General features: G+C 49.4%; 2 protein-coding genes across 6 annotated transcripts in view; one reads left to right on the forward strand and one right to left on the reverse strand.

Annotated features, from left to right (window-relative positions):
* Positions 1 to 22915, reverse strand: part of Lrrc75a (leucine rich repeat containing 75A) — a 43866-nt gene extending 20951 nt beyond the window's left edge. The window contains exon 1 of the mRNA XM_021177998.2: positions 22527 to 22915. Within this exon, the coding sequence (XP_021033657.1) occupies positions 22527 to 22772 (246 nt within the window). The 5' untranslated portion in view covers positions 22773 to 22915. The remainder of the gene's footprint in view (positions 1 to 22526) is intronic.
* LOC110305622 (membrane magnesium transporter 2) overlaps positions 21365 to 25646 on the forward strand; it is a 20248-nt gene continuing 15966 nt past the window's right edge. Inside the window, exons 1-2 of one of the 5 annotated variants that reach the window (XM_029483999.1) lie at positions 23190 to 23215; positions 23787 to 23874. The gene's annotated coding sequence lies outside the window, so the exon portion shown is untranslated. Of the gene's footprint in view, positions 21871 to 23022; positions 23216 to 23786; positions 23875 to 25646 lie in introns of those variants that run through there. The other 4 variants (XM_029484000.1, XM_021177658.1, XM_029484001.1 and 1 more) reach the window with 4 other exon arrangements.

The following is a 25646-nucleotide window of genomic DNA, read 5'->3' on the forward strand; positions in this document are numbered from 1 at the left end:
CACTTTGTAGACCAGGCTGGCCTCGAACTCAGAAATCCGCCTGCCTCTGCCTCCCGAGTGCTGGGATTAAAGGCGTGCGCCACCACGCCCGGCTCCTTTGTTTTAATTTCTAATACTATAACTAGCATTAGATAGGATCTCCACAAGGGAAACCTTTTTGAAGCCCTCAATAAATCTGAGGGCTCCCCAAACCATTCAGGAACTGGTGCAACTGAAAAATGTGTTATTCCGGGAGGAAGAGACTAAGAGGAAGGAAGTAGGGAGTCCCAGGAAATCCTGTGGCTCTGAACCCTGAAAAACTTCTCTGGACATACAGCTAGTTTTGCCTATTACTACTACGCCCAACCCTCCAATGAAGTGCCTGGTCTATGTGTTTCAGATCTAGGTTACCGCTGTTGCTGTTACTATCATAGTCATTTTCCCCTTAGTTTGTGTGTACAGTATGCAGACTCTGCGGGCCCATGTGCACTGCATAAGGTTGATGTCAGGAATCGTCCTTGCACAGATTATGTGGTGGTACTGGGGGTTCAAGGGAAATTCATGCCCACAGCTGGTGTCTGGAAGAAAAAAACATTACCAACCCAAGGGTCAGAGCCCTAGACTTTCCACTAGAGAGAGCTTGCACCATGGGGACAGGGACACAGGTTACTGTCTTTTGTTGTTGCTGCTGCTATAACACAATACCTGAGTCTGTGTGATTTACAAAGAGGTTTATATTTAGCTCTTATGTCTAGAGATTGGGAAGTTCACTGCAGGCTGGGCACCTTGGTGAAGGTCTCATGCTGTGTTGTGACACTGCAGACAGCACTTCACAGCGAACATGTGTAGAAAAGGCAGTGACCCACTCTGTAACAACCTGTGCTGGAGAGAACGAATTCATTCCCGTCTGTGACAAAAATATCTAATGTCAACATTTGTCTGGGCTCGTGCACCTCTTTGGCAGCCTTCCTTACTATAACTGGGGGTTTCAGATCTAGGTTACCACTGTTGCTGTTACTATCATAGTCATTTTCCCCTTAGTTTGTGTGTACAGTATGCAGACTCTGTCGGGGCCCATGTGCACTGCATCAGGTTGATGTCAGGAATCGTCCTTGTTCTTCCACCTGCATACTGAAGCAGCCTCTCTCAATCAAACCCAAAGCTTGCTGATATGGCTTATCTTGGGATTTGTCTCTGCTACACGAGGCTGGAACTGCCTGTGGGCTGCCCTGTCTACCCTGCACATGTGGCTGTGGAGGCCTGAATGAGAACGGCTCCCATAGGCTCATATGTTTGGATACTTGGTTCCCATTGGTGGAACTGTTTGGGAAAGATCAGGAGGTGTGGCCTTGTTGGAGGATGTGCGTCACTGGCAGTCAGACTTTGAGGTTTCAAAAGCCCAGGCCATACCCAGTTAGCTTTCTCTGCCTTATGCTTGTAGGTTACGATATAAGCTCTCAGCTACTGCTTCAGCGCCATGCCTGTCTGCTACCATGCTTCCCACCATGTTGGTCATGGAACTAATCCCAAATTAAACACTTTATTTTATAAGTTGCCTTTGAAATCATGTTTTGTCACTGCAATAGGAAAGTAAGACAGTGGATTTCTGGGGACCTGAACTCCTGGTCCTCAATGGCTGCAGGGCAGGTATTTTAACCAAGCCATCTCCCAGCTTCTATTACTGTATTATGGTTGCCTTAAATGTGAACGTGCTGATCAAATCTGACATTGTATATGCAGGTTTGCACGTGCCTCCCAGTGAGACTGATACCTTCAGTCACCCAGCGCCTGGTCCCCTTAGAGAGAAGGGTTCTTTCCTGACACAGATGATGAACATTCTTTTACACCTGAAAACAATTAGGCTCAACAGAAACTTCAGAATGTCAGGTACTTGGCTGCCCTTGGGTATTCAGTAATGCAGACAGACACCCGAGGCTGTCGGAGTTCTGTTTCTCCAATATCAGGCGCCTATAGGCCAGTGTTTGACACTAAGTCCCAGCTGTGTTGCTGTGTTTCCTGGGGGACCAATACCATACTTGGTATGGTCATGACTCTCGGTTGTCAAATAGGACCTGCATTTCTAGAAGCTTTCCCTAGCTCTCGAGCTACTCTACTGTCTCATAGCTTCTCACCATCATGTGTCGCCTCTCCTATCTCTGCTCCCCAGCCCTGCTGTTCTCCAACTTGTCTTCTTTGGCTTGATCCAATTCTAAGATCCAAAAGGCCCTGCCCTCCATAAGGCCCCCAGAAATAACAAGCACTGGGTGGAGGGAGAGAAATGGGAGCATTCCTGCATCAATGGTAGGAAGGAATTTGAACTGATGTGGTCGCTGCAGAAAAGGAGTGGCAATTTCTAAAAAAAAATGCAGGATTATCATAGGATTCAGAAATAAGCCAAGGGAACTGAAAGCAGGGAGGGCTTCGGAGAGACACTGAACTGAACACACATGCTTCCAATAGAGACAAGAGAACTTGTGGCTCCTGCCCAGGGCCAGGTTTCATTCCTAGCACCTACACAGTGCTCAAAGGCATTTCTAAATCCAGTTCTAGGGGACCCAATCCCCTTTTCTGAACTCTCAGGGCACACATGTAGGCAAAACACTCAGACTCATACAATTTAAAACACCTTAATTAAAAAAAAAAAAAAAAGGCTGGAAGCAGCCCAAGTGTGGCTGGACAGATGAATGGGTCAAGGGAACAGTACCTTCAGCCTTAATAAAGAAGGGAATTCTGGCCGGGCGTGGTGGCGCACGCCTTTAATCCCAGCACTCGGGAGGCAGAGGCAGGCGGATTTCTGAGTTCGAGGCCAGCCTGGTCTACAGAGTGAGTTCCAGGACAGCCAGGGCTACACAGAGAAACCCTGTCTCGAAAAACCAAAAAAAAAAAAAAAAAAAAAGAAGGGAATTCTGACAAGTGCCAAACAGGAAGAACCGTAAGGACATTAATTTGAATGCAATAAGCTAGCCAAAGAAGGGCGAATCCTGTATGATCCATTTATTTGAAGTCCCTACAGCAGTTAAACACACAGAGCCACCAGAACAATGGTTGTCCAGGAACAGGGCAGGGGACGATGGGAGGACTGCGTATCAGATGTTGACTTTCCTAACCTCTGCTAATTATACTAGGTTGCTAACATTTATTTTCCCTTAACAGACAAGGCCTTAATATATTGTGCCTGCTGCTCCTAAACTCCTGGGCTTAAATGGTCCTCCTGCCTCAGCTTCTTTTTTTTTTTTTTTTTTTTGGTTTTTCGAGACAGGGTTTCTCTGTATAGCCCTGGCTGTCCTGGAGCTCACTTTGTAGACCAGGTTGGCCTCGAACTCAGAAATCCGCCTGCCTCTGCCTCCCGAGTGCTGGGATTAAAGGCATGTGCCACCACGCCCGGCCTGCCTCAGCTTCTTAAGTAGCTGGGAGGGAGTTGTGTGCCACTATGCTTGCTTGGCCATTACATTTTTTTTTGGCTACTGTGTGTCCAGTGATGACTATTAATTCTTCCACATCACTGTCAGAGAACGCTTGGGATCTTTCTACCTATTTACATTTTTTTTTTCCTTCAAATCAAGCTTCTGCCTTCTGAGAACTGATGTTGGCTCTCTCTGTCCCCATGTTTATAGTTTCTAGATTATATTAGTAGTGCATGGTCTCAGCGCCTTCCACACCTGATCTCACATTCTGTGGTCATCACCACATTCACTGTTGCTGGGAAGGACAGAGAGCCAGCCAGCTAAGCCTTTCAGTTTCTCTGTGATTCTCCCCTTGTTCATTAATCTTCCTTATCATCACACTCGGCCCCGCCCCCTCGTGTCCTCTTCCGGTGGCCTTTTGCTCCTTTCCCACTGAGCTCATTTCTTTGTGATCCCGCGGTTCACTTTCAGAGATGAGGCTCAGGTTCCATGGTAGTTACCCCATTTCCTCTCCCCTCCCCCACGTGCTCACTCCTGAAGGTGACACCTGGGACACCTGAGCCCCTCAGAATGGCCTTCTCCTGGGGTAAAAGCTGAATTCAGCTCTGGCTGGCTGAGACCAACACTGGAGAACAACTGGTTGTTGTGACTCTGCAATGGGAAAGGGATAACCCAGATCTCCACAGCAATAAGGGCAAGAGAGGCTGTGCCCATGGCCATTATAACACACCTGCAGGTTCAAGACCATTATAACAGTCCTGCAGGACACTGTCAGCCCTATGCTGACTTTGTGTGGACAGCCTTCACATCTCCTGGTCACTCTCTTCCTGCCTGTGGTCTTGAGCCGCTCTCTCTGAAGGGATGCAGACACAAGCATGGGAGAGGGAGTGGAGAGCAACTCCAAATCGTGGTTCCAAGGCCAATCCCTAACCTGTGGTTGAAGTAGTCAAGCTGAGGGAGAAAGTGGCTTCGGACCCTTCTTCAGGAAGCCTGGATCCTTTCCTTGTAGGGCCAGCTCCATGATGCCTACAGGGGGTTTCTCCCAAACTGCCCACCTGTCTTTGTTTGCAGTGTTCTCATTGCTGGTCTCCCCTACCTCCCCCCTACCCCCGCCCCCTTTGTTTTTGGAGAAGGGGCTGTCTACAGAGAGTGCTGCAGGGAAAGCCACAGAGGGGACTGCTAGGCACTTTCTATTTTAAACCCCACCCCCCTTTTCTTTCAAAGACCTTCCCTGCAGGGAGTGAGCTGGCGTCTGCTTCTCTCCTCCAAGTGTGGCTCTACAGTTTCTTCATCAGCACAGTGGGGAGAGGAGGGAGGCCGCCCCTCTGAATTCTAACTGGGAAGGTAGACAATAGCCCTGACGGCCGACAGACAGACGTACAGATAGACGTTGCCACAGCCTGAGTGCAGAGATGCTTAATGAGCTTGCAAGCATGCACAGCCCCCTAGAAGGAAATTAATTAATGTCCAGAGGGCAAGCAGGAAGCATCGAGGCAGCCTCTCCTCCAGGCTCAGGGAGCAATCCTGGCATATCTCTCAAAGGAGGGGACCTGCCAGGGAAACACCGGCTGCAGCTGGTGCCTGAACCTCCCAGTGACTCTCCTTCCAGGGGAATCCCGGGGGAGGGGAGGGAAATGTCAGGTGCTATTAGGAAACAGCTCCAGGAAGCCTCCAGAGAGAGAAGCCAGGATGTGTTGGAGCTGAAGCGCCTGAGCAGAGGCTTCCTCGGAAGAAAATAGTATGGGAAGAAGCTTTAACGTGTCCCAGGGAAGGGAGGGAGGCTTGGGATATATGCACACATCCATGGATGCAGACAGCTGAACAGTGACCTCCTACCCCACCCCAAGACACCCTCATGCTCTTGTGCCCAGAAATCAAAAGGTGACCATTTGTGGAAAAAGTTCTTTGTAGATGAAATTAAGAATTTTGGAAGATGTCACCTTTGTTTATCCAGGTTTCCTAAATCCAACCTGGGTGTTCACAGAACAGACAGGTGATGCAACAGCAGGGGGGGGTAGAGCTGGGGGGGGAGCTGGGAGGGATGTGGTGACAACCCCTTGAAGCAGAAAGGAGGGAAGGATAAAATCCCGTTGTTTGAGGCCACCCAGTTGGTAGTAATTTGTCCCAGCTGCCTTAGGAATCTAGCACAGTGACTTGAAACAATGGTGACACTTTTCTCAAGGCTTCAATAGGCAAAGGGGGACAGGACTCCTGTGCTACTGCTGACACCAGCTGAGGTCACTGAGGGTAAGGAAGGCTGGCTCTGCTTAGTCAGCATTCTGCGTCCTTCTCCCCTGGTCCTGGGGCTTCTGCCGGTTGCCACCTCACACAGTAGGGTGGACAAGTAGTAGTCCCACTATACTCCCAAGATGGTCCCCCGGCTCCGTATGAGAAACTCCATTTAGAACCAAGGAGAGGGGCAGGAGAGATGGCTCAGCAGCTAAGAGCACTGGCTGCTCTTCCTGAGGATCTGTGGGATTCTTAGCACCAATATGGCAGCGGAAACTTCTCTTAACTGCAGTCCCAGGGGATCTGAAACCCTTTTCTGGCTTCCACAGGCACTGAGTATGCATATGGTATACAGTCACAGATGCAGGCAAAACACCAATACACATAAAAGTAGAATTAAAAAAATTAAACGAGAGATGCACCGGTTGTTAGGAACACTTGTTGCCCTTGCAGAGGACTCAGGTTCAGATCCCAGCAGCAAGGTGGTGGACGGCTCACAGCCATCAATAACTCCAGTATGAGGGTATCTGACACCTTCTGATCCTTGAGGGTACCAAGCAAGCAGGTGGTACACATACACACAGACAAAATATTTACACATATAAAAATTATAAAAACCCCACAATCCCCCGAGTGGGTGTGAGATGGTCAGGGATAGCATGCTTGCTTAGCACATGAGTCTTATTCTCAGCCCTGGAAAAAATACCAACAAGTGGGGGGAAAAAACTAAGACACAGAAGCTGAATGTGGTGGCGCACGCCTTTAATCCCAGCACTCGGGAGGGGCTTGAGGAGTAGAGGCAGGAGGATCTCTGTGAGTTTGAGACCAGCCTGGGTTACTTAGTGAGAGTATCTCAAAAAAATTTCATATAGTAAATTTGTGTAGTGTTGCCGGGTGTGGTGGCGCACGCCTTTAATCCCAGCACTCCGGAGGCAGGGATTTCTGAGTTCGAGGCCAGCCTGGTTTACAGAGTGAGTTCCAGGATAGCCAGGGCTATACAGAGAAACCCTGTCTCAAACCACCACCCCCCCACAAAAATTTGTGTAGTGTTTGTGTTTTTATAAAATTTATTTTATTATTTTATGTGCATGGATATTTTGTCTGTATGTCTGTGTACCACATGTATGCGGCGACCCTGGAGGCCAGAAAATGGCACAGGATCTGAGGGAACTGAAACTATAGATGGCTGTAAGCCTCCGTGTATGTGGTTGCTGGGAATTGAACAGCCAGTGATCCTATGTCATCTCTACACGTGTGTGTGTGTGTGTGTGATCCTGGTTCCAGCTCTGGGTTAGGGACCAAGCCTGATGACCTGCATGGTAGAAGGAGAGAAGAGACACTCAGTAGGACTGAAGGACTTACATGGCTAATTGAATTTGGTCTTATGATTTTTAAGCAGAACACTGAGGGTAGATTCAATTAAACTTATGGCAGCTTTGAAATGTGTTCAGAGAACTTCACCGAGAGCATACTTAAAAGCCGACTTTGCTAATATTTAATAACAGGTCAGGAATCTAGCCAAGTCCTGCTTTTTCAGGATGGGTATTGGTGAACTTGAGAAAACTGGATATGGAAGTTGGAGGAGTGATTCAGTGGTTATGTGCACTGGCTGTTCTTACAGAGAGCCAGGGTTGCATTCCCAGCGCCCACATAGCAGCACTCAATAGTCTATAACTTCAGTTCCAGGGGATCCCATGCCTTCTTCTGGCCTCCCTGGACACTGTATGAACATAGTATACAGCTGTGCATGCATGTAAACACTCACACACATGAAATAAATACATCTAAAAAACAAAAATTATGTTAACAAAAAGAAACTGGATACATTAAACTTAGAAAAAAAAAAGCCACTTCAAACATTTTAGGTAGATCTGGGGTGAAGAAGAGCTGAGGTAAAGTGTGCAAACACGTCAGCAGCTGGGTTCTATTTCCAGCACGCCCGCTGTACGGTCAGGCATAAGAAAGGACAGTTCACATAATTAGGTAAAGTGCATGATATCAGACGTTAACAAGTAATATTGGCTTGTTAATAAGCACTTATACTTACTAAATTAATAAATACTTATTACTTATTAATATTGACGTTAATGAGTAAGCCACTGGTTTGTGTATTTTCCAGAAGAGAAAGATCTTTATGGAGGTTTAATTACCTAAGTTATAACCTCTTTGCCCTAGAATGCAATTGTGAAGGTTACATGAACTTGGTGATTTAAATGTAAAAGCTTAAGGAAACAGACCTGTAACACCACGCGCCTTTAATTCCAGGATTCAGAAGCAGAGCCAGGTGGAGCTCTGAGTTTGAGGCCTGACCTAGAGAGCAAGTTCCAGGACAGCCAGGGCTACACAGAGAAACTCTGTTTCAAAATAACCTAGGAAGGAAAATAATAAATGACTAAAAGTCTAAGGAACCCCAGGTTTTCTATTGCAGCATGCTGATTACTAATTGAGAAAATCTCGGTGCAGACACAAGCTTCGTAATTACGATTCCAGAGGACCTGGAACACAACAGGAGTCCCACAGGATTATAAGAGAGTGCAGACGCTCCAATTGCTTAGCACCACAGACCCCATGGCATTCTAGAGCACAACATCACTGGGCTGTGATGATCTGGTGTCAACACACTCACTGCTCGGTCAGGCATAAGAAAGGACAGTTCACATAATTAGGCAGAGTGCATGATATCTGACATTAACCAGTAAGCCACTAGCTTATGTATTTACTCTAATTAATATATATGTATACACACATCTTTTTGGTTTTTTTAGATTTATTTATATGAGCACATTGTAGCTGTCTTTGGACACACCAGAAAAGAGCATTGGATCCCATTACAGATGGCTGTGAGCCACCATGTGGTTGCTGGGGATTGAACTCAGGGCCTCTGGAAGAGCAGTCAGTATTCCTAACTACTGAACCATCTCTCCAGCCCAATATCTTTTACATTTTATTTTTATTTTCTTGAGACAGGGTTTCTCTGTGTAACAGAGCCCTGGCTGTTCTGGAACTCAATTTGTAGACCATACCGGCCTCAAACTCACAGAGATCCACTTGTCCCTGCTGAGCGCTGAGATTAAAGATGAGTGCCACCACACCTGGTTTACACATATCTTTTAAACAGAATTTGCTTTTTGAGAATATCATACATATATACCATGTATTTTGAACATATTTTGTCTCCCCTCCCACTTTATCTCCTAATGCTGCATTATACATATCATAAAGAGGCCAGGTGTGGTGTCATAGGCCTTTAATCATCCAGCAACCTGGAGGTGGAGGCAGAGGCGGAGATCGGGCGGAGGCAGGCAGATTTCTTTGAGTTTGAGACCAGCCAGGGCTACAGAGTGAGACCTCTCAAGCAAAAACAAGCGGCATGGGGAGGTTTATTGCTTGCAGCAAACTAGGAGCAAACTGGGGGACCATTCAAAGCAGTGTCTCCCTAGGCAAGTCTATCAGGGGGCTCTCATTGGTGAAACACATCCATTCATCATCACATGGAGACAAGGGACATGTGAGCATGCTCAGTTTAACATTATGCTTTTCATACACTGCATACTCAAAAAGTGTGTGGGGTGGAGGCTGAAACAGAGCTGGGAATGGTGCCGAATATCTCTAATCTTAGCACTTAAGGAGGCAGAGGCAAAGTCTGGAGTTCAGGGCCAGCTTTGGTGGCAGAGTGAGTTTGAGTACAGTTTGGGTTACCACGAGACCTTGACTCTGAAAAAACAGAAAGGAAGAAAGAGAAAGAAGGGCTGGCATGATAGGTCAGGGGGGAAAGATGCTTCCTGGACCCTACGTGAAGGTGAAAGGAGACCATAGACTCCTCCATGTTATCCTCTGACTTCCACATACTCTGTGATACACAGACCCTCCCGTCTTCCCCCACACTTTGTGACACACTGTCACAGCTCCCCTCTCCCCCCAACACCATGAATACACAGTATGGACACACACAAATAAAAACAAGACTTTAAAAGAAAAACAGCAGACACGGACACGCACTTGAGAATTTTATTTTATAATGAACAAAATTTATTCTAAGTTACCTAGGCCTAGGTCAGAATGACTTCACAGTCTTGGCTGGCTCCTTTTAACTTTCCCTGGAGAGTCTTCTAATTTGGAGGCTAGAAGCTTAAGTCACATGATGCAGAATCTTGGTGGGTGGGCCCAGCTTCTTTGGCCTTGAGTGTGGAATGGATGTGCACGGGTCTGTTTTCATTTCTATTTTAGTGTGTGTTCCTGCTTATGAAAACAACGTCACTGCAAAACAGGATGCTATATTACACTAACAGCTGCCTCAGCTCTGTCTAGTGTTTATCCTTCTCTTAAAGACTCACCATGTAGCCCAGGCTAGCCTGGAATCTGTCATTATTCTGCCCCATCTCCTTAGTGTACCACCATATCTGGTGGCTAAGGGCCCTTGTTGGATTTGATTCCTAGCACCAATATGTTGGCTCACAACTACCCTCAATTCCAGTTCCAAGGAACTCTTCACCCTCTTCTGTCCCACAAGGGCACCAGGTACATAGGTGATACACAGACATACATGCAAGCAAAACATTCATACATCTAAAATTAAATAAATAAATAAAAAAAAAAGCCAGCCCAGGCCCCCTTTGGAAACAGATACCTGGCTACTGCCAAGTGTAACTTAATTATAACCCAAGGAGCCACAGTACTGACAAATAACTCCAAGAGGATGCCATCTCTTTAGAAAAACAGAGGGCTGCATGACTGCATTAATTCCCCACCCCCCAACCCCCGTCACAGCTCCCTCTAGACATAGGTCAGGACAGACAGATGTGAGACCCAGTTCCGGGCTAGTTCCTTAGTCACTCTTTGGAAGGGAGGGGCCCAGTGGCAGGAAGCAAGAGAGAGCAGAGAACACAACAATTCAACAAATTGCTCCCCCCACCTCCTTCTTTCAGACATTCTGGCTCTCTGGCTTTTCTCTTTTCTTTTGGTGCTAGGACAGAAGAGACCTTCTGTGTGTAGGGCTCTCCCTGCAGCTGAGTCTCCCGCTCTCCCGCGCTTTCTGACTTTGACAGGGTACAGCCTCCACAGTATCTCCCAACTGATTCCCCTGCGTCCCTTGCTTTCCCAGAGCCTCTTGTATAACTGAAATTTTGTAGAAAACAGAGGATGCGGGGGTGGGGTGAAGGGTGGGGGTGGTGGGTGGTGGAGGGGCAAGAATCCCAGAGGTCCCTAGGCTCCTGAATTCCCTGAATTCTTGGCATTTTGCATTTCCTCTTGGGAAATAATAAAATCAGTTGTTTATACCTCCAGCAAACCCATTCAAGTCCATTATCCCTTTCCACGGTGAAGTCTGTCCCATTTAGGTGAAAGGTATGTTCCATCACCAAAGAATTCAAGGAACGAGGCAGAGGGATGACTTGGAGGACCCGCTGGCTCCTCTGCAAGGGAGCCTTCCCAGGAACAGCCCATTTCTCAGAGTAAGAAACTGAGGTCTGCAGGGTTGACTCAGTGAGGAAGAGGACAGAAGGAACCCAGGGCCCCCAGAAGTTTCTAACTCCGCCTCTCCTGGACACCAGCCCTAGGGAGTTACTTATATTAGACTGAGTTCTCCAGAGAAACAACCAATAGATGCATGTGTGTGTGTAGAGGAGGGAGAGAGAACTTGGTTTATTTTAAGGACTTGGGTCATGTGACTGTGGGGGCTGGCAACTCTGAAATCTGCGGAGCAGGAGGACAGGCTGGAGGCCTACCCAAGACCTGGCATCACTGTCTTGTTTTTGCTGCTACAGGAGGCATGGAGGCAGAATCTGTCTTTCTTGGGGCGGGGGTGCGGGGATCACATCTTTTCTCAACCAACACAGCCCATCCATACTGTAGAAAGATGATGTCCTTTTTAAAACGCTAAGAGTCATTACATTTAAAAATACCTCCAGCCACATCTAGACTAATGGCTGACCAAACACTGGGTGTCATGGTCTAGCCCAAGGGACACACAGAACTAGCACCACACCACAGTGAAGTGAGGGTCTTTATCTCTTTAAATCTCTACATTAGAGGCAAGGCCAAAACCAAGGCCAGAGCTCCCGCGTTTGGTCTCTGGCTTCTTACTGTCCTCCTCCTGGGCCCAAGGATGATGAAGATGAATGACTCAAACGGGATGGGGAACTCGGCTGGAATCCACTTGCTCACTCCCAGCTCCAGAGAGAAGGAAAGATCCCCTAGCACCCTAAGCTGGCTGAGGGTGAGGCCATGCCTGAGTGGAGCTCAGCTGTCAATCACGCTCGCTCGACAGTGGGAAGGGCGGGGAAGGGCCATGGGGTCCTTCTATGTGCTTCTCAGCAGGAGCCGTGGGACCCCCAGCCAGGCAGAATCATCATCACCACCATTACCAGCACCACCATCACCATCATCATCATCATCAGCAGCAGCAGCAGCAGCAAAGGGAGCAGTGAGCTTTCAAGGCTATAGGGAGGAGACAGCCATGTCCCCTGAGGATGGGAGTGATCTTTGATTTCTGGGTGGCTCCTGAATGTGTACACAACTTCCATGAACACTGGCAGGGGTGGGGGGAGGAGAAGTAGTGTGTGAGGTGGAGGGGAAAGGCCAGAACCACAGGACTGACAGGAGTCCAGTGCTCACAGTCAGTGTCCTTGACCCTGCCCAGAGTACTCCCCACAGTGGGCATCTTCCGGCATAAGCACTGCAGGCAGCACCTGCCCCGGTGCTCTCTGTCCTACATCTGCTGTCATGGTCATCCTGGTCCTTTGGTTTCCTAGGTGGGCTTTTGAGTTTTCTACAACAATTTTAGGGCTGCAGGTAGAGTTCAGTGGTAGTATGCAATTGAAACAGGTTCTGAGTTTTAACTGATAGCACACACACACACACACACACACACACACACAGAGTGGGGGGGGGGGAGAGAGACAGACAGACAGACTGCCACACACAGACAGGCACATTCTATGTCTGGAAAATTGTCTGAAATTCCATCCTAATGCCTTCTCTTTCCTTTCCAAGTTTGCCCCTTCCTCCTGTGGTCCCATTCCCAAGAGTCCCATCTTCTGGCTCACAGAGCAACTCCCCTTTGAAAAGTCCTACCCTATCCAAACCATTTCTACTCTCTTATGCTCGCCTTGCTAGACCGGGCCAATTTCCAAGCAGCAAAAGCCATGTCTTGAGGGGTGGGGATTCCTGGAAAAAGTAACTTGGATGGTTTTGTGTCTGAGTTTCCATATCCCAAACCCATTCAATGTTCTTGATGGTTCCTGGGCTTATCGCTTCCTGGAAACCACTGGTCAAGTGTGCTCCTGCCACTGCTTTTACTCTGAAACACACCTCCAGGAGGAGGGGACAGCTGAAGTCTGCAGCTGGGAATAATATAAGCTCAGTAGATTGGTACAACCTAGAAAAACTAAGATGACTGGGATTACTGAGTCTGGAGGAATGGGGATTAAGTACAGAGCACAGGACACACCCAGACTGCCCTTCCTTGGACCGGCTAGAGGCTCCCTGGAAAGCAGGGAGGGGATTCACGGACCCTGGCAGTCTGTGAGAGCTCAGGAGAGATGGACACCATATCTTTGCTTGTGCCCTGGGTGCCCCAGATGGAGTCCAGATTCACTTGGGGTGTCTCTGAAGCTATCTGATGCTCCTTAATAGGTTGGAGGCTTTAATCCTCCAAGTTCTTGGTCTTGCTTGGCTGCCAGGAGCAGAAGCATAGCTAATCCCTAATAGAGAGGTGCTGAGCCATGCAGTGTCAGTTCACTTCAGCCCTCCCTGTATCTTAGGTTAAGGAACCATGTTCTGCAAGTGTCACACAGAGATTGTGCTCAGCACAGTGGTGCTCCCCACCTTTCAATGTCTGCCCTTACCTCCCTCCTGCTCCTGCCACAAGACGGAATGCTTCTGTGACCTAGGAGTTCCTTCACCCTGCCTATAAGGAGGGGACCTAAGCTACTTGCCCCAACCCAGGGAGCCTGGAAAAACTGCATTAGTTATTGGAGCAGACACAGGCTTCCCACACTTCTCCAGCCATTGCTATGAGGACAGCAGCTTAGGAGTCCCAGTCCCAGCTCAGTCCCATGTCACAGACTGTAACTCTTCCCTGGATCATGTGTACCTCCACTAAACATTTAAACACATTCCAGAAGGTCTCACCCATGGAGTTCTGGGAGCCTCTCCCCATCCACCATTCATTTCCTCTGGTGAGAGGGGAAGGAATTGGTTGGATCCAGGAGCTGGGATCATAGCCAGAATAGGGCAAGGTGGTCAAGGAACCCATCAGAAATGCCCTGAGCCAGCACTACCTGATGCTGGTTGGGGGGGGGGGGCGGATGGACTAGAGCTCTCTCATAAATGCTCTGCAGGACAGTTCTGTGTTCACTCATATACTGGTGAGGAAATATGGGGGGAGGGTTACAGGTATGCTGTGACTATCAGGAGAGGTGCTGGGCTGCAGAGGTCCAGGGTGGGAATCTAGACTGTTTAAGTCTAGGTGTTAGGCACCTGCTCATAGCACTTAGGGAGGGAATCCTGCTTAGCCCAGGAGACAACCTGAGGCTCAAGGCTAGGCTCCAAGAGGCACAAGTTATATGGATGAACTTAGAAGGAAGAGTAGGTTGGGGGGGGGGTGTCACAGGCCCCACCTTCCCAGGCTGTATGAATGCAGATTTCTTCCCGACAGCAAGCTTGAATGGGGAGAGATTTTCAGGAGAGGCGGTTTCCCTTTGAGGTTCTATCTCTTGCCTGTGTCCCTTGGTGGAAGAAGGGTGTCTGATGAACCTCCATGGGCAGCCTGTGGCTCTGGTGGTGCTCCATGGAGACATCGGTTGTGGAGTAGGGAAAAGTCACAGGTCAGGGGACCCAGAGGGCAGAAAGGTACAGGCCTGAGCACTGGGTAGCTAGGAGGGCCCAGCAGAGCAGGTGAGACAAAGTCCTATTCAGGAAGTGGCAGGTGGACTGAGTGTCTGTGACCACTTACAAGCCCCACGGGGAGGAGGGGTGTCTTCAGAGACCAGTGTATCCATGTTGACCCCTGGGCCACCCTCAATCAGAAGCAAGCCAGGTGCTAGAATCTGAGTAGCCATACATAGCTGATTGCCCACCAGTCACTGTGGCTATTTCTGCTCCTCTGTCCATTCTAGAATGAGCATCCTGGCTCAGAACAGCAGGCTCCAATTCCCAGCTATGGCAACCACACTGCTTAGCTGAACACATGCCTGACACGGTGAGCTCTTGGATCCTAGCCACCCTCTGTGAAGCAGGGCACACTTGTTGCTGAAGCCTTTCCCCACAGGTTGCAGGCTTCGTCTCTTGCAGAACAGGTGCTAAACCACTGAATTCATGCATTCAATTGGTCTCTTTCCTTTTTGCCCATCTATAGTTTCTTATATTCCATAATGGTAGGATGCTGCTTTTTGGGGTATGTTAAAAAACCTACTAGTTATACTTTAATATGTAATAATTCCACTTTTTTTTTTAAAGGAGCATGGTGGCACACACAACTATAATCCCAGCACTTGGGAGGCTGAGGCAGGATTGTTAGAAGCTTGAAGCCAGCCTGGGCCACATAGTAAGACCCTGTCTTAAAAACAAAAACAGAAACAGAAACAAACGACAAGCCAACTATTTAAGGAATTTAAAAGGGCCCTGGATCCAGCTCAGTGGGTAGAGTGCTTGTCTAGGATATATGAAGCCCTGACTTGGATCCCCAGTACCGCATGAACCGGGTATGGTGGCATCTGCCAGCAATCCCAGCATTTAGGAGATGGAGACAGGAGGATGAGAAGTCTCAGGTCATCTCTGGCTCTATAGAGTCAGGGCTGGCCTGGGGTATGTGAGATACCCTGACTTAAGAAGAGAAAAAAAGATATGAATGAATGAATATGGTTTGTGGACTAGAAACCTGCACAGAGGAGATCTCCAGTGCTTGCTCCCCCTGTGTGGCATGTGCTGACATCTAGACAACTGAGATGAGCGGGTCTAGACCCCTTACTTATTCTCATGACTTCATAACCCATCTTTCTGTGCATAGAGTTGGGAGGGGTATAGAGGGAAGCCCACCAAACTCAGGCAGACTAACAAGAGACATTTGTTTTATTTGTAAAAGAGGTTCCTGTAATCCAGGCTGGTCTTAAACTCCCCATCCTATCCAGACCTCCCCAGCATTGTTTTAAAAGACATAAGCCTCTACACCTTGCCTGAAGAGACATTTTTTTGTTTTTTTGTTTTTAAGATTTATTTATTATACCTAAGTACACTGTAGCTGTCTTCAGACACTCCAGAAGAGGGCATCAGATTTCATTACGAATGGTTGTGAGCCACCATGTGGTTGCTGGGATTTGAACTCAGGACCTTCAGAAGAGCAGTCGGTGCTCTTAACCACTGAGGCATCTCTCCAGCCCCCTGAAGAGACATTTTTAAGAGTCTGCTTTTTACCCAGGGGAATCAGAGATACAAAGGAGGGAGAGACTTAGAGACTCAAAGAGAAGCCACATGAAGCAGAGAGTAGAGGCAGGAAGATGGGGATGGACTTGGAGGAGACACATGGTGAGGAGCAGTTCTGCAGGTGTGTATGGTGTTTTTAATCTGCTTTCTGCTACTGCAACAAAAAGTCCCAGGCTGGTAATTTACATGAAACAGAGTTTCCAGTTTATTTAGCTTACAGATCTGGAGGTCAGATATCTAAGGGCACAGCACAGCATTTGAAAAAGTCATTCTTGCTGTGCCGCAACAGACTAGAGAATCTCAGTGGTGAGACAGGGCAAGTGTCAGCTCACCCATCCTATCACAGGAACCCCACCTTCATAGCTTATCTTATCCTAATCACTTGCCAAAGGCCACCTCCCCCATATACTATCATCATGAATTTGGAAGTTAGCTGTGTAACACAGGGTCTTAGTCCATGGGCCTTAGGCTCAAAGCGAGTCAGTTGTCTGCCTCCGCAGGAAAACACCCTTGGGTACTCCCTAGTCTCAGCTGGACTCCACTGTCTATCCTGGTTAAGATAAAATTAGAAACATCAAAATGCCACATCCCTTTGAGCAGCAGCTGTCGGCAGAACTCCATATGGTTGCAGCAGCCAGGAGTTTGAGCTAATAAAAGTTAATAAAAAAAATTCACGTGTCTGTGAATATCCTTGTGTGCACATGTATTTTCTCATAGAAAACTCTCGTTGCTGTTCCTGGTGGGGAAGGTGAGTCATGTGCTGGCTGAACATCTCTACTTAGGGGAGGGGTCTCTTCCAGTGCTGATCGCGCCTTTGTACATTCTGATGGGGACAGTGTAGAGATACTAGTCAGCTGACGAGAAGCCTCTTATTTAATGGAGGTAATGGATTATGGGGAGCAGCTTCTGGAACCCAAACATCAGGAGGCTACCCTGGCCAGGGTTCAGAGTGGAAATAATTGAGAAATCTAAGCCAATCTCAGCAGACTCACAAGAGACTCACCATGGGCCAGCGGGAAGTGTGTCTGCGGCACTTAAAACTGTATCTACAGGCCAGGCATGGTGGCATATGTCTATAATCCCAGCAAAGGCAAGTAGATCTCTGTGATCTCAAGGCCAGCCTGGTCTACATATTGAGTTCCAGGAAAGCCAGAGCTACATAAGGAGACCTTGTCTTAACAAACAAACAAACAAACAAGACCTCAGGGACTTTCTAAAACCTGACCATGTGTCAAGGTACCTGGTGTATGGATGGTTTCAGTCCCAGGAAAGGACACACAGAAATGCCCTGATACTGGGGGTGGTGGTAGAGGTAGTGGTGGTGGTGGGAGGGCAGTAAGACTGCACTTCCCTGCACATCAGAGGTGGATGCCAGGACATGACTAAAACTCACAAGAGACACTGGATTTAAAAACAGCTTTTGGCAATCTCCAAAATTTATTCCAAAAAGAGGAAGCCTTCTCCCCTCTCCCAGCCCCATCAGACCGTGAAGTCAGAAACTAGATTACTCTAGGCCCTGTGGTTAGTTTGGCCACTATAGAGGTCGCTGTGTCCCTGGCCAGTGTCCCTGGCATCTGTGGAAAGGAACAAAGCAGGTCCCGACATCAGAAGCCTCTGCACCTCTATCACTGGCAATGCTTGCACACAGCCCAGACAGACTGCCAGAGCTCAAAACCTACAGTTCCTTTGTGGAGGGAACACACGCAATCCCGCAGGAGCTGACTAGGAATGGGGAGGCCCAACTCTCCCATCAGGCTTTGCTCCCCTCCTGCCACCTCAGCAGAGGCCCCAGACTACACCTGCCCAGTAGGATCCTGTGGTGCCAAGGCTGGGCACCATGCCACTCCTCTCTCCAAGAACACCTCAGCCTGGCAGGGTGCCAGGCACAATCAACCTTGTGGCCATCAGGGATTTCCTGAAAACTGGCATGCCCAGAAACCTAGAAGCAAATGCACAGGCGCTCACAGCCAGACTGGCAGCCTGATAAATCAGATGTAGGGCTGAAGCAGGGCATCCAAACGCTTCCAGAGTTGACATGTTGACAGTCTACACACGTACTACCACAGCACAAAGACTTAAGAAGGACTATCACAAACCTGCAGGTTTTCAATACTGGACCATGCACACTGGTAATGGTGGCTCTACACCCAGGAAGCACATGACCTTGTGTGACAGACCAAAGGTCATGTGGGGGAACTAGGAGTGACTAAAATACCTTGCACCATGGCAGGACTGACATGGATGCTAACTAGATGTTAGAGCATGGGCTGGTGTGCTCAGGAAGGTGGTCCGCTGAAAGGAAAGAACACGTGTGAAAACAAGATGCGTTCCAGGTGGAGGAAGAATTAAGAGGTGACACTGGGAACCTGTCTGGTCAGTGTGTGGCAACCTTCCCATTGACTCACCCATAGAGATTCTCTTGGGGGGGGGGCTATAGGAGGGAAAAGATGACCTTCACATGTCACTGTGCGCGTCTGTTTTGGGGCAGCAGATCTGTCCGTCAACGGGGCATCTCCAGATGCGTGGACACTATCCAGCTCCTCTTGGGTCAGTGATATGTCTAGCACCCTAGTGCCTACGTGTTTGGTTCTTGTGTTTGTGGGTGTGGTTTCTGCTTTTGAGCCTAGGAAGACAGCTCTACCATTCTAGAGAGTACCTAGAGCCACAAAGCCAGGCCACACTGAGATGAGGCCAGTCAGGTAGCCAGAAGAACTGCTCTGCCTATCAGAGATACAGCATACCAGTAGTAAACCAGCCTAACTAGACTCCCTGCAGGAAGTAGATGCTAGGGTTTGGATGAGTATCCTTCAAAGGCCATCAATCTCTAACATGTGGTGCTCTTGGGTAGTGGAAATCTTAAAAGAGGTCTCGGGTCCCTGCCTGGCTCCTTCCTCTCTGCTTTCCAGACACTATGAGGTGTGCAGCTTCCATCAGCACACACTCCCTGCCCCGATGTTCTGCCCCACCACAGGCCCAAATGACCACTACCTGAAACCTCAGAAGCTGTGAGTCCAAACAGAGCCTTGCTCACAAGTTGGTTTCCTCACACGTTCTGTCATGGGAACGGCTGACTAACATGGCAGGGGTATTGGTGAACTCAGAGATGGGTCACCTTGGCGGGGAGCAAGCCTGTTTCTTATTCTGCTATTCCATGAAGCAGGACAACACAGTCTGAAATTCCGGGGACTGAAGAAAGACCTCTGGAGTGAGGCAGTGGCAATGCATCTTCCACACAGCCCCCCTATTTTGTCAGACCATCCCTTCCCCAGGACTCCTAAAACAGCAAGTGTGAGCCCCCAAACCCAAGATCCACGAGGAAGCAGAAGGCCTAGGGGAGGGTATGTCGGGGAAAGAATCAGGGGATGAGTTCTTTTATGCTTATGAACATCTGTTCCAGACTGCTTCCGAACCAGGAACTCCTTGGTTTAGGCCTAAAGAGAAAGGCCACATGTTCTTGTCCCTAATCCAGCTATACCCAAAGTAGGCCAGATCCTCCTGGTTGCCATGAGAACACATCTTGATTGGCAGTGCCAACAAAATTTCACACACACTTGATAGGATTTGTTCTGCTCAGTACCCAGGATGCCTCTTCAAGAAATGAGGAAACACAACTCAGAGAGGTTACCATTGGGCCCAAGGTCACAGCAGACTGAGGACCAAAGGCAAGCCACTCAGGCTCGATTCTTGGTGCCAGGCCTTTCTCAGTTTACATTGTTCCTAAAGGGAAGAGGATGGCTCTGTGATCCCTCAAGGCAACTGCCTGGCATCCTGCCTGCACCCTCTGAACTGTGTGTGAGGCCTTTCCACAAGTGATAAGCGGGAGAAGTCTCCAAGCAAAAGGACACTCCCTGAATCTTACAAGTGGCAACAGCAGCCATGATACATCGGCTTAGCACAGACTGCCACACATGGCTCTGAACCATTTCTATATGCAAAACACAAAGCAAGAGAAACGGAGGCAGGAGAGAAGAGCATTGACTCTACACTTGGGCTCTATAAGTAGCACTCACAAGCTCTGTGTATTTCTTGAAATTCTGTGGGAGATCAGGTACATTTGCCTGAGGAGAACGTGAGGCTCCTTTAGAGACTCAGAAAGATCAAGGACTCAATTCCTTCAGGACCATAGGAGTTATGGATCGATGCTTTCTCTAACCCTGGACACGCTCTGAACACATAGAAATCCAGTGTCAACAGCTGGGGAGTAGCTCAGTTGAAAGAATGTTTGCCTGGCATGCACAAGGCCCCAGAGCTTGATCTCCAGGACCAAATAAGCTGGGTGTGGTGGCCCATGCTTGTAATTCCAACACTTTGGGGTGTGGAGGCTGAGGGGGGGGGGGGATCAGAAGTTCAAGGTCATCATTGGCTTCACAGTGAGTGAGAGGCCAGTCTGGGACACAGAAGACCTTGCTTCAAAAGAACCCAATTCCAAACACTTAGTGCCAAATGTTATCAAATACAGGAGAAAGTACTATGTGAGTGGGGGTGGCCAAACTGCCCGGGTTCCTGCCAGGAGGAAACTAAGATGGAAATAGTATCTTGGGGGAGAGCCACTCAGACTGCAGCACAAATCTGGCTAGACATTCCGCTGCTTGGTTTCAGGGTCCTAGAAAACACCCTTTTCATTTGTCACAGACACTTGGACATCCCTGAGCCCCAATGCCACACGCCTAAGGTCAATGACCATTTCCTGGAAGGGCTCTCTGATCCCCACATTACAGGCAACACAGGGCAGCTCTCCAGGTCCACAGCCCTCATCATCAGGCACAGGGCCAGGGAGCCCCAGAAAAGGGGGAAGTCTGATTAACCCTGCCTCTTCCCTTTAGCCCTCCCGGGCCTGTGGTTGGAGAGGTGCCAGAGAGAGAGCCGAAGACCCTAAAGGGAGAGGCCCAGGTCCCACAATGCGATGTGTAATTATACTGGATACCCCTAACATCAGCCTCCTCCCTGAGACCCTCGGCTCCCTCCAGTGGGCTCCTAACTGGTGCTTGCCAATGTTGCCTTAATTTTCTCCCCCACCCCTCAATAAGGGCTTGTCAGTTTCTTCCTTGCTTTGGTGTTCTTTAGAGCAGCACCCCCAGGGCTGGGGAAGCTGCATGTGATTGGTACAACCCTCTTACTGCCTATTGCACAGACAGCTAATGATGGTCTGGAAAATCCATTTTTTTTTTTTCGTGTGAAAGTGACAGAATTACCATGGAGGCCATACAAGGTTGGCTTTTGATTTTCAAAAGACAGAGAAATACACACCACTAAAGTTACATGGTGTAAAATGCTATCTTTCTTTGATGATTCAACCCAGAGAAGGCATCTGAGGGTACAGCAGCCTCCAGAGAACCACTGTGGCTGTTGTCAGGAAAACTAGAGGCAAAGGTGGAAGGAAGCCTTCCACCTCCCCAAGTCCTCAAGTCTCTACTTCCCTTTTTTTTGCAGTGCACACACCTTAGGAACAAACTCCAGAGAAACATTATAGGGTGTGAGGGAAGCCACGGTTCAGAATCCAGGGAGATGTGGATCCAATTAGATCCTGGAAGCTCCTCCCAGGAAGTTGTCCCTACAGCTTCTTCTATCAGTAATGGGAAAACCTCACAAAGGTCAGCTGAGGTTTCCCCTCCCCCATTTTCAGCACACTGCTTATTTAACAGGGTCCTCCAAGAATATAAGGTCTGCACAAGAATATAACGTCTGTGCGAGTCAGTGACACAAAGCCAGACCAAACCAATCTGATCACTGTTCCGCCGAGAACCTATGCACCCTCCTGCCTCTGCCACTCAGCAAGACCCTGTAGTACAGGCTACCACTTTCCCGGAAGAAAATGAGAAAGGACAACAAAAACCGAGAGGTGGGTGACGCACCAGCCCTTCAGTAGAGGGGACTGACCAGATGTGTAGTATGCCCCTTAGTCAGTGAATCAGGACCAGGCTGAGAGGGTAGAGTACAGTTCCTGCTGGCCGAGAAACCAAGCTTAGCTCCATTCTGACCAAGACTTCTGCCGGGGTCTCACAGCAAGGACCAGCCAAAGTTAGGGGAGATGAAACCACAAGACACAATATTGTTGGCAAAGGATCTAGGGGCTGAAATCTTACTGATCCTAGGGACATACCTCAGAAGCTGGCTTAAACAGATAACTGCGCATTCCCTGGGACCCTTGGAAGAGGGTGATAGGTTGTGAGCAGAGAGGAAGAGAACTCTGGCCCAGACCAGGCATGCATCTCTGTATCCTCTCTCATCAACTATCCCTGGGGACTTGTGGAGGAGAGGAGCAGGGACAATGGTCCAACAGGTCCCCTTCACCTGTCTGGACAGGTCAGCCTTCCTCACCCTAGCCTGAGGCCCCAAATTCAGCAGGAAACACAGAGGCACCTGCTGCCACACCGCTCCATCCCCGCGAAACGGGGACCCTGGGCGGTGCCTCCCGGCGCTCTCCTGTCACCCCCCTCGTAGGGGCGGGGCGCTCCGGGAGCCGCCGCGCCCCCCATGCCCCCTCCCCGCGCTCACCTGGCGCAGGTGCTGCAGCAGCGTCCCCGCCTCCTCCCGCCGGCCCTGGCGCACCATCCGCAGCAGCTCCTGGACCATGCCGACGCGCCGGTGGTAGGGGGGTAGCCCACTGCCCGCGCGCCCCGCCTTGTCCCCGGCGCGCAGCAGCAGCGACGCCCAGAAGTCGGGTCGTTCGCGGCGGGGGCCGGGCGCCGCGCCCGGGCTGGCTCTCTCCGCCAGGCTGCCCTTGGTCTGCCGAGTGCCCATGCCGCCGCCCGCCTGGGGCTGCGCGCGCCGGGCTAAGGCCGCGTCCCCCGCCGGCTTCGCGCCTCCACGGCCGCAACTTTGGGGGAACTGTTGCGCGCGGGAGGCGCGGGCGCGGGGCGGGGGCGGGGGCGGCTGCAGCCCGCACTCCCCTCGCTCCTCCCTCCTTGCTGCCCCGGCGCGCTCTCCCGGCGCTCGCCGCCTGCCCGTCGGCCCCGCCCCGCCCCGCCGGCCGCCCCGCCCCCGCGCCGCCGCGTGTCTCCCTCCCTCTCCGGCGCCCGCTCCTTCCCGCCGCGCGGCTCTGGGCTAGGGGTGCCCGGCGCCCCCGCCCTGCTTTGTCCCTGGTGCAGCGCCCCCTGCCGGACACTGTGCTGCGCCTCTTGGGGCCCGCGGCTTCCTGGCAAAGGTCAGTGAGTTCCCCGATGCTTTCCTGACTGCGCGCCTAGGTGAGGCCCAGGGATTAGGATGGTGGGAGGAGGTCGGGGCGCCGAGCGAGGGAGGGAAACTTCGGAACTTGGAGGTCCTGTTCGCCGCAGAGTGGGCTCTGCAGAGAATCAGTATTTCAGAATGTCCGAGGTGCTGGTTTAAAGCGTAGTATCTCAGGCCTGGCTCCATGCCCACTGAGCAAGCCTCTTCTCCAGGCCTGGAAATGTGCATTTAGCTAGCATCTTGGGTGGTTCCGATGCTCGTTTCTTGGAGCCCCAGTGGCTTTCAGGTAGGTGATGGTAGTTGGTGCACGGACACAGACCTGGATACTCTAGTTTTGTGAACTCTGCATTCTTGTTCTCCCTCCGACTCTGCTGAGAGGAGACCTTTAAGTCTTCCTGCTACTACTACAAAGCGGAAATGTGGCTTCTGGTTAGACATTCCTGTTGCCTTCTTCTCAGGTTTCTTCTACCAACCCCCTGGGAGCCCATGGTGCTTGGATAAGGTACTTTGGAGGCCCATGTGCCCTGTTCTTAGCAGTAGGAGGGGCAGCAGTTTTATTTTGTTTTTGTTTTGTTTTTCTTTCTTAAGGTCGCTAGGCCAGAGGGCTGGAGTCTACCACCTACTGATACGCATCAGAAAAGCCTTGGGCTTCCAGATCCCTGGCTCCTTCTGGAAGGTTAGGATAGTAACACAGTAACGTTTATGTCTAGAGTTGGAAGGTGAAGACTGTGTGTGCGTGTATTTCTGTGTCTGTTTACCCTGGTGCCTTTTTGTTTAACAAAGTTTCTCCCTGGTGTGGAACTCCCCAAGCAGGCTAGTTTGGCTGGCCAGTGAACTCCACAAATCCACCTATTTTCCACCTTACTAATTTAGGATTGTTAGGCGAGTACGACCACACGACTTTTTCTTTTCTTTTCTTTTTTTTAAAGATTTATTTATTATATGTAAGTACACTGTAGCTGTCTTCAGACACACCAGAGGAGGGCACAGATCCCATGTGGTTGCTGGGATTTGAACTCAGGACCTTCAGAAGAGTAGTCAATGCTCCTTCCCGCTGAGCCAGCTCACCACCAGTCTTTTTTTTTTTTTTTTTTTTTCTTAAAGGTAGATCACATTATGTATCCCTGGCTAATCTGGAACCTTTTACATAGACTAGGCTGGCCTCGAGTTTACAGATTTATCTGACTCTGACTCCTGAGTGCTGGGATTATAGGGGCGTGTGACAATTTTTCTTTAAAAATTAAAAAAAATTATAAATTAAAATCTTTAAATTAATTTAGAGCTTAATTCTTTTTAAAAATGAGTCATGGATACCAAACTCAGTCCTGCTTGCAAGGCAAGCATTTTACCCACTGAGCTGTCTCTTAAACCAGTGGATACTTTTTGGAAAAAAAAATGTAATGACACTTGTTATTCATTCGGGACCATCCTCAGCAGGGTTTGGCACTAGGGGAGAGAGACCCAGCTTGGTTTTGAGTTTATAGCGAAGCAGCTGGGGTGGGTGTTGATGGATGGGAAATGACAAAGGGATAGCACTGCCTGTAAGGGGATTCTAGCTAAACTGGTCTAACAGAACTGCCAGTCAATATCCCTGCAGGCTGGTAGAGGACAAACCTCATCAGACATTGCAGGTGATCAGCCACCTGGAGTAGTTCTTCCGAAACTGACTTGAGAAAACTCTTTGCTGGAACCGTATTCTATAAGAATATGTACCAATGGGCTGGGAAGAGGGTTCGGGAGCCTGACGAGGTGAGCCGGGTGAGAATTCTTATCAATAGATGAACTCCAAGCAGAGGTGCCGTACAAGTGATAATTCTTTTCCTTCTTCTCAAATATGTCTTCTCTGTCAACTCCAACAAGTGCCTTGAGGTTGAGGCCTTGGGTCTCCCCAAGTCCCACTCTCCAGTGTTCTTAGAGAACACTGCTCTGGCTTCACGGTTCAGCACTGCATTCAAAACTGCTTGGCTTTTGGGTGCAGAGGACACTTATCCGGGTCTTGAGAATCAGGTTTGGGAAATACCCTTGGATCTCATTTCTGGCTTGCATGGCCAACCAGGAAAGTAGCTGTGAAAGATCCCTGCTGATGGGGTCCCTTTCAGGAGGGAGTGGATGCCACCCACCTGAGGACAGACCCCAAACCTGAGCTAGCAGGTTGGCCTGCTTGAGGATGTATAAGTGGGGCAAATGCAGTCTCATTCTCTCTCTGAATCCGTCCTTCTGTTATTTTTTTTCTCCCAATATTTCTTTTTTCTTTTTTTTTTTTTTTTTTTGGAAAACGTTAGCATTTAATTAACCTCCGGTGTGGCTTTTAAGCCACCAGAACACAGGCACCTCCAACACCCTTAATCTTCTCTTCAGCTCTTCTGCTGAAGAATTTGGCCTTCACGATGACAGGTTGCTTAGGGAGCTTTCCCTTGCCCAGAACTTTGTAGTAGCCTGATCGAACAA

This window comes from Mus caroli, chromosome 11 (assembly GCF_900094665.2).
Source record: "Mus caroli chromosome 11, CAROLI_EIJ_v1.1, whole genome shotgun sequence".
In the NCBI taxonomy this organism is placed as follows: Eukaryota; Metazoa; Chordata; class Mammalia; order Rodentia; family Muridae; genus Mus; species Mus caroli.